This window comes from Ipomoea nil, unplaced genomic scaffold, assembly GCF_001879475.1.
Source record: "Ipomoea nil cultivar Tokyo-kokei standard unplaced genomic scaffold, Asagao_1.1 scaffold0415, whole genome shotgun sequence".
NCBI classification, from domain to species: Eukaryota; Viridiplantae; Streptophyta; class Magnoliopsida; order Solanales; family Convolvulaceae; genus Ipomoea; species Ipomoea nil.
This window is the reverse complement of record NW_017616843.1, coordinates 441,249-450,941: the sequence shown is the minus strand read 5'-3', so window position 1 is coordinate 450,941 and position 9,693 is coordinate 441,249. Positions and strand designations below refer to the sequence as shown.

Sequence of the window (9,693 nt, the reverse complement as noted above, 5' to 3'; positions counted from 1 at the left end):
GACAGGACCTGTGTATGTGGCATCTTACTCGAAGAGGAAGAGGGTTGACACAGGCAGTACGTCTAGGGAGACTGCTCAGAATGATATGGAGACTGATGACGGAGTCCCAAAAAACGGCCAGAAGGCGGGTCTTGCATCGCAAGCCCGCCAAGAAATATGAATCTATTAGCATGGAATTATCGAGGGCTTGGCAACCCTACGGCGATTCGAGTACTTGCGGACCTAGTTCGCGCTAAGCGGCCAAGAGTGGTTTTCTTAATAGAAGCCTTCGTTGACAAACACAGAATGGAGAATGTGCGAGTACATTTGGGTTTTGACAGTGTCTTTACAGTTGATGCAGTTGGGCATAGAGGCCTTGCAATGTTGTGGTCTAATACAGTGAATCTCCAAATAACTGCTTATTGTAGCAATTACATTGATACTACGTTGAGCATGGATGTGGGTAGTCAGGTTTGGCGCTACACGGGATATTATGGCTACCCCAAGAGATCACATCGAAGGGAAGCTTGGCAGATGCTCCGTCATTTTGCGAATCGAAGTCCTATGCCGTGGGTAATTATGCGTGACTATAACGATTCGCATGTATCAGTCTGAGAAACATGGGCGAGCCCCTCATCCACCATGGTTGCTAAATGGTTTCTGTGATGCGGTTGCTGATAGCGGGCTGCAAAACTTCCCCTTTAATGGCAATCAATTCACCTGGGAGCGGTCACGGGGTACAAGCAATATGATAGAGGAAAAACTAGATAGGATTCTTGTCTCGGATAATTGACTCTCTATGTTTGAGGGTGCAAAAGCTACGTCTTTGGCTTGCCCGTATAGCGACTACTTGCCCTTGCTGCTAACACCGGTGGCTACGGTTAGTGGCCTTCGACGGAAGCGGTTCCTTTTAATAATATGTGGTTAAGGGAGGATAAATGCCGTGAGATAGTTGCTCAAAGTTGGGAATGAACAATGGGGTTAGATGTTCTTATGCGAATTGATTGTTGTGGCAAGGATATTTGGCGTTGGGGGAAGACTTACAACAAAGACTTCCAATGACAGATTGACAGCTACAAACGGAGGTTAGAACTTCTTCGTTCATGTCGAGATGAGGACAGTATGGTTGATTATGCTAATACTGAAAAAAAATCTCCTTCACTTACTTGAGCAACAACACCTTTTTTGGAAGCAAAGGGCGAAGGAACATTGGTACAAAGGCGGTGACTTAAACAACAAGTTCTTCCACAATTCTGTAAAATCAAGAAAGAGAATGAATAAAATTTTTAAGTTGAACGATGATGATGGGAACTGGTTCGAAACGGAGGAGGAAATTAGGCATATTATGCAAAGCTATTTCCAAAATTTGTTTGAGTCAGATCAAGGGGATATGGCCGAAATTATTGATGCAATTATGCCAAGGATTAGTCCACATGATAATTTACTGCTTCTACGTCCGGTGAGCATGGAGGAAGTAAGGGAAGCAGTTTTCCAGATGCATCCAGATAAGTCGCGAGGATCGGATGGGCTAGGTCCAGGCTTTTTCCAATATTATTGGGATATTGTTGGGGAAGCAGTAACTTCATTTTGCAGGGATTTCCTCCATACGACTTCCTTCCCAACAAAGGCTAATGAAACTTTTTTTGTCTTGATCCCAAAGAAAACAACCCTAGAATCCATGAAGGACTTACGGCCGATAGCGTTATGTAACGTGGTTTACAAAATTGCTGCAAAGGTCTGTGCAAACAGGTTAAAACCACTACTGGAGGGAATTATCTCGCATGCCCAGAGTGCTTTTGTTCCAGGACGTCTCATTATGGACAACATAATGCTAGCCTATGAGGTCCATCATTACCTACGTCGAAAAACCCAAGGGAAGGAAGGAGTCATTGCTTTAAATGTCGATATGAGTAAAGCATACGACGGTGTTGAATGGGACTTCCTCCAGGCTATAATGATTAAGTTGGGGTTCGAACGAAGATGGGTTAACATTATCATGGAAACAGTTCGGTCCGTGAAATACCACATCTTGTATGAGCAATGTCAACTTGGTCCTACTATACTGGGACGCGGGTTGTGTCAGGGCGATCCCCTATCACCTTATCTGTTTTTGCTGATTGTTGAGGGTCTGAGTGTGATGATAGAGAAGTATATGAATCTGGGAAGGTTGCATGGTATTCGCGTGGCTCGGGGAGCACTGTCGATATCTCACTTGCTCTTTGCGGACGACTGCTTCTTATTCCTACGTGCCAATGCCCAGGAAACTCATTGTATGAAGTATGTGTTGGACACCTATTCGAGATCCTCGGGACGGAGGATTAATTATGATAAGTCTATGATATGCTTCAGTACTAATGTTACACCTCCAGTGCGTAGCACAGTGACTCAATCACTTGGGGTGACCGAAGGCAACACGGCTGGCAAATACTTAGGGTTACCATCTCTCGTGGGAAGAAGGAAAAAACAGATCCTCGAGTGCCTGAAAGATAGAATTTTAGCAAAGGTGAGAAGTTGGAATGCTAAATTTCTTTCGAGAGCTAGGCGTGAGATACTATTGAAAAATGTCATCCAAGCAACGCCTAGCTATGCGATGATGGTTTTCCTTTTGCCACTACCCTGATGAATGAGTACTGGTGGACTGGCACAGTGGGAAATGGCAGGGGCTTAAGATGGAGATCTTAGATTGGCTTAATAGCCCCAAAAGCAGCCGGGGGAATGGGCTTCCGATCTCTACGTGAGATGAATTTGGCTTTACTGGGAAAACAAGCTTGGAGATTAGTTACAAACCCCTCATCTTTGGTAGCACAGGTATACAAAGCTTGGTATTACCCAAACTGTTCATATTTTGATGCAGTTGCAGGTAGTAATCCGTCTTTTATTTGGAGGGGCCTAATAGAGGTTCAGGATGTCCTCTGGGATGGTTGTAGGCGGAGTATTGGGAATGGGCTGGACACAATTATTGGGAGACATGCGTGGTTGCCAATAGACAGTGGTCCATGGATAACATCACCAGTGTGTGAGGAGGTTTTTGAGTCACCGTGGCCACTCTGTTTAATGCCCAAGGAACGGGGTGGGATGTGAATCGTATCCAGGATACCTTTGACGTCCGAGATGCCAAGCTAATATTGAATATACCTATCTCCATCAGAAAGCCGAGAGACTCGTGGTACTGGTACTGGGATGCAAAGGTGAATATATTGTCAAGACATGCTATAAGCGGGTGAAGGGTGAGTTATCTGAAGTGCGACCATGGTCTCGCTTATGGAATATTGATGTCCCGCCAAAAGTCAAGCACTTTTGCTGGCAGTTGGCCTCTTCTTTTTTGCCAACCAGGGATGCCCTTCATTCCAAAAATATTCATTGTTCTTTGGCCTATCATATGTGCAGGAGGGCTCGAGAGAGTGCTTATCACATGTTTGCACAGTGTACTGAAGCTGCGGAAATTTGGAACCTTATTGGCGTGCCAATGGGTGTAGCATATGGTAATGTTATTGATTGGTTTTTGGCCTTAATAACTTGTTTAAATGGTGATCTCTTAGCAAAGTTTAAAATGGCATGTTGGGGACTATGGCAAAGTCGCAATGATTGTGTGTGGAAAGGGGTTAATTTTGATGCTGAATTACTACTCCACCGTGCACTTACCTTTTGGAATAATTGGTCTCATGTCAACAATAACATCCATGCAGGCCACCCGTCAGGGGGAAACGAACGCTGGACACGACCAGAAGGCGGAAGACTAAAGCTGAACAAGAATGCGTCGCTCGATGCATCAACTAATTCTATGGGCTAGGTTGGGTCCTACGAGATCATGAAGGAGTATTTTTTGCAGCAAATAATATGCATCTTGAAGGGACTTACACTATCAACGAAGTTGAAGCTATTTCTTTGAGAGAGGCTTTAAGTTGGTTGAAAGATATGGGAATGAGTGGTATAGATGTGAAAATGGACTCTCAAACTGTTTGTTATTCTCTTTCTAGTCCTTCGTTTAATTCTACTTTTGGAATTGATGATGTTAAAGAATTGGCATCAATGATTGATGATGTTAAATTCTGTTTTGCTAAATGATCTGCGAACTATGCATCACACACGGTTGCTAGGGAGGCTAGTTCTGATGCAGGTTGTGGAGAGTGGTTTGATACTGCTCATCCTTTCTTTATAAGCTATCTTATTCGCGATTTAATTCATTAAATTTTAATCTTTAAAAAAAAAAAAAAAAAAAAAAAAAAAAAAACTAACAATATGTTTGATTCATGGAACGAATTTTGAATGAATACGAATGTTATGTTATAGGAAAATGAATAGAATATAATTAAATTCTATTCCATTGTTTCATTAAAGAAATATATTTCAGGAATGATCATTTATATTGAATTATTTGAATGTTACAAATATCATCATATAACTACAAGAAAACACGTCGCTGATAACTTCCAACAGCAATATAGTAACAATAAGACAACATACATTTCGAATTCATATAAACAATCCCAATCATGCATGAATTGAAATACATAGGAAATAGACAATAATAATGTAATTAATTTAATTAAAAACCATCAAATTAAAATCCAAATTAAGGTGAACTCAGCGACCCATGGCAGGTGCAACAGGTGGAGGCACCATTGTAACTTGCTTCCATTTTTGTGCATTCGCCATCCATCCTTCACCCCAACCAAAATAACATTACATAAATAAACATAATTAATTAGACATAAAAATCAACCTCAAATATTCTAGAAATTAAACCTGGGTTACAAAAAAAAAAAAAAAAAAATAATAGGAATATATATATCATAATTTTATTTCACCTAAAACAAACCATTATTAGATCTCCACACATCAGTATGTCCTATTTGATATGGAAACATGTCCTCCAAACTTAATTATTTATACTTAGGGGGTGTATTTAATCCTGACTCTTGTAGAATTTTAAAGACTTTTAAAACGATAGATTTTAATAAAATTTGATTGACTTTCATAGAGTCGTTCAAAACTTTTTAAAACTTTATAAGACTCTATAAAAGTCTATATAAAAAACATTCATACACTTTTATCAACTTTTTATTTTAAAAAAGTCTACAAAAGTCATTGAAATTCACAAAGCAATTTGAGACTGCGAATAACAACAAAATGTTATTGTTTGCAACCCTAAATTGTTTTTGTGAATAATAGTTCACTATTTGTAGTAACTTGTTAAAAAAAAAAGGAAAAATATATATTAGGAATATAAACATAAAAAGAATAAAAAACAAAATATTTAAGTATTTATATGAATATTATAGAACATATACTAAAATTTGATGATGAAAAATTTGCTTTGTTCATGTATTTAGGGAGAATTAGAGAAAGTTATGGATCAAAAATTCATAGAAAAAATAAAAATCAATCTAAACAACCAATAATGAAGTAAAAAATAATATTTTTCGAATTTTTAGAGGAAAATTGTAAAGTTTAGGAGAGAGAGAAAAAAATTGGTAGAGTTTAAGTATGAGGAAAATATATGATAATGAAGAAAAAAATAATTTAATTAAATTTAGATAGGTTTATAAGGTTTAAATTGGGAGAAAAAATGGAGTTTAAATAGAGAGAGAAAACATTCAAAGTTGTTAGAAAGAAAATTTTGAAATCCGGGGGTTGATGGTTGGATTTCAACTATTTATATTTGAGAAGAAAAAGTCTACAAAAGTCTTAAAATTAAAAAGTCTACAAAAGTTCATAACTTTTTGAATACCACGTGACTTTTAAAGACTCTCTAAAAGTCTTAATCGAATACCACACGACTTTTAAAGACTCTTTAAAAATCTTGATTGAATACCGCCTAACTTTTAGTTTAAAGACTCTCTAAAAGTTTGAATTGAATACCCCCAAACTTTTAAAGTTCATAAAAGTCTTTAAAACTTTATAAAAGTCATGATTGATACACCCCCTTTAGTGAGTATATCGATTTAATGTTTGTAATTAACTAAAGTCACGTATTATAGGTTAAACATTTACGACATGTCATGTTTGGTTCTTGAAATGACTTCTGAGAGAGGAATATGAATTTTATTCTAGAATGAATATGCATTCCATTGTTTGGTTCGTTGGCATAATAGACGTAAGAATTATTTCTAGGGCTTGTTGGATCAAGGACTAGAATTACAATAAGCATTCAAAAGATAAAATTAATTACCCTCACAAACATATAATAATAATAATATTTGATATACCTAGGGCTGGGCATTTCGGTTCGATTCGGTCCCAAACTGAAGTACCGATCGGTACTCGATTTGGGTAACCCGATCGGTTCGGGTTTTTAACCGAACCGAACCGATCGGTTTTTTATTTTATTTTTTATATATATATAATAAATATATACAATATACTTAAAGGTTTGAACCCTTAACTACTAAATTTGAAGTTAAGAGCTTTACCCATTAAGCTAAAAGTACATTTCTGTTAATATTTACATTTGTATGTTAATAAAGGTATATATAGTTTTATTAAATGTTGTAAACTTCAATTGTAATAGACAAAATTATCCCTACTACATTATTGTTAGACTAAAATACCCTTATAACGTTATAACACCATTATTATTTAATTCTAAAAGTTTCATTATTCTATCATTATTATCATACACCTATATCTAATTATCTATGATATCTTTTTCCTATTCTTTAATTATCATTTTATTAAAATCATTATATAATTAGTTTAATTGTTGATTATATTTTAATTAAATTTCTAAGAATAGTAAATCATATATGTGTGTGTATATATATATATATATATATATATATATATATATATATATATATATATATATATATATATATATATATATATAGGCACGCACACGCACCAATATATGTGACCGGTTACTGGTTAGTATTATATATATTTTATTTATTTATTGTAAAAACAAAGTATAAATTATATCAAAATTGTTTACATTATTAATAAACAAAATATCAATTTTGTTCATCTCTATAGTTTTCAAATATCAATTTTGTTCATCTCAACATTTGACATTTTAATAATTCTTATTTTTCAAATATTAACTATAGATGGATGATTCTTTATATTATCATCAACAAAACACTTCAAGTGGCACTCCAAGTGAGCCAACTGAACAATCGGGCAAGTAAAAAAGGAAACGTTTATTTAGTGGACTTCTACCAAAACCGAACCGAACTTTTCAAACCGAAACCGAACTCTATTTTAAACTGAATGGTTTAATTTTTTTAAAACCGAAAAACTGAAACCGAAAAAAACCGAACCGAAACCCGAAGTGCCCAGCCCTAGATATACCCATCTAAAACGTTCATAATTCTTTTCCATTTGAGCGTATCATTATACAAAATTAAACCCTAGTAAGATGCATATGCATGTGGTTATCGGGTCAATAGTCTGACCGATTAACTTAATTAGGATTGCATATATATAGATGATTCATATTATTTAGGCATGTAGTTTTGGTGTTCAAAAAAAAAAAAAAAACCTTGAGTGGGGTCAACGCCACGGTTCTTGAGCTCTCGGTGTTCCTGGCATAGAGCGCAAGGGAGACAGCAACAATGAACCAAACAGTCAGAACATGGATCCTCAGGCAGGTTGAAGAAAGCTCTGAGTTTAGTTCTGTAAGTGCATGTATAGTAACATGCACACCCAACACAGGCCAGCAGAGAGTATATAATCCCACCATGACCACAAGCTGCATGCACACACACATATATATAGTAATACGTTTTTTGTAAATCGTAATACTTTTCTATGGAGATATAAAAAGTATTAGAGCATCCTCATCAATTGAGTTAAACTGTCAGCCTTAATTGCACACCCAGCAGGTGTGCCCATCGCACACTGGCATGAGCAGAGCTAGAAATTTTTTTCAGTGGGCGCGAAACATTCAAACAAAAGAGATAGTTTGAAAAAAATAATAATGAAACATTTAGAAGTATATCCATAAATATTGTTGGATATGGGCGAAAAATAAAACATAAACTTTATAAAAATATTGTTGCAAAAACCTATTCTACTTTTTTTCCCCATTCAATATATGGGTCATGCAAAAATTTTACATGAGAAAAATTTTGAAAAGAAATCACCCCAGGCCCCAATAGTTTAAAAAGCCTCATCCCGACCAGTTTTTAGTTTGGATCTGAAAAAATTCTCAAAGAATCAAATCGTATCGATGTTCTTACTCTATATATTTTAACTAAAAAAATATTATACGTACACCTCACATGAGACGATCTCACACAAGACTTATTTAGCGATTAATATTGAAATTAAGTATAACATGAGTGCTTGTTTGCATGGATTTATCTGTTGATGAAGGCTTCTTACATGTAACCCCATTATCAATTATTTCAGCATTCCTGCCAAAGGTGATGCAAGGGCAGCACCAAGTCACACAGCCTGCACCAAAACCCACAAATAAACAATTAATTATTTAATTAGTTAAAATTAATTATTATCGAAATGACTTGCATCACCAAGTCACACAGCCTGCACCAAAACCCACAAATAAACAATTAATTATTTAATTAGTTAAAATTAATTATTATCGAAATGATATATTTTAGAGTTAATATCCAAAATGGTCCCTCGACTATGCCATAATTACCAATTTGGTCTTCAACTACCATTTTTACCCAATTAAGTCCTCAACTATGTAACTTTTACTCAATTAAGTCCTCAACTATACACTTCTTACCCAATTTAGTCCTCAACTATACAATTCTTACCCAATTTAGTCCTCTGTATTAATTTGACTGTTTGTTGACTGTCAAAGTCGGGATAAAATTATAATTTTACAAGATTTCTTCTTCCTCTCCATTTAGCAGCGCCAAACCATGCAGCAATACACTCCGATCAGATTTCGATCGTCAAAAATCGTTGAAAATCAAATTCATGGGCTATCCGATGCATAACCACTACTTCGATACTGACAGGTTTAGAACCCAACCGAAGCTTATTGCTACAAGGTTTGGCACTGCTAAATGAGGAGGAAGGAGAAAACTTGTAAAATTACAACTTTATTTTCACTTTTGACAGTCAACAAACAGTCAAATCGACAAAGGACTAAATTGGGTAAAAATTGTATAGTTGAGGACTTAATTGGGTAAGAATGATAGTCGATGACCAAATTGGTAATTACGACATAGTCGAGGGACTATTTTGAGTATTAACTCTATATTTTATGAAGAGAAAAATGTCAATGAAAAAAAAAAAAAAAAAAAAAAAAGTGTTCTGAATTCATAAAATTAATGAAGAGCCTTACAATTTGAGGAGTCTTCGCAGCAACCACATAAGCCGGTGGTCCACTGACTGGGTACTCCAGTATTGAACACCGGAGCTCCGACCACGGCCGGTGCCGGCTGGCCATAAGCGGCTTTTCCGTCCACTTCACTGTTAACATAATTTGCACACATTATATATAATAGCTATATATATGAGAATAGAAAGAACAAGTTAGTGTATGAATATGTGCAGAAAGGAAAGGTAGCAATTCAAGCTTGAATGCTTGAAGTAATTAATTCAAATATATATAGCATTGGAGTCCTTTGAGAATATATCATCATAACAATATACTAATACATGTTGGGGAATTTGTAGTGGTGGTGAAGCAAGCATTTAAAGTCAACAAAAAAGGTTGTTGCATTATATTATATATGTTCATGCAACATTATATTATTAGAGAAAATTTCAATTTTGATCCTATAACTATAG

At 35.7% G+C, this 9,693-nt stretch overlaps 1 protein-coding gene across 1 annotated transcript; it reads right to left on the bottom strand.

Moving 5' to 3' along the window:
• Positions 1 to 4,476: 4,476 nt before the first annotated feature.
• LOC109172236 (protein PLANT CADMIUM RESISTANCE 7-like) lies at positions 4,477 to 9,464 on the bottom strand. Its single transcript, XM_019321385.1, has 4 exons — positions 9,245 to 9,464; positions 8,308 to 8,379; positions 7,463 to 7,672; positions 4,477 to 4,640 (listed from the first exon to the last, which is right to left on the bottom strand). The coding sequence occupies exons 1-4, from the start codon at positions 9,393 to 9,395 to the stop codon at positions 4,564 to 4,566; spliced, it is 510 nt and encodes a 169-aa protein (XP_019176930.1). The 5' UTR covers positions 9,396 to 9,464; the 3' UTR covers positions 4,477 to 4,563.
• Positions 9,465 to 9,693: the final 229 nt, after the last annotated feature.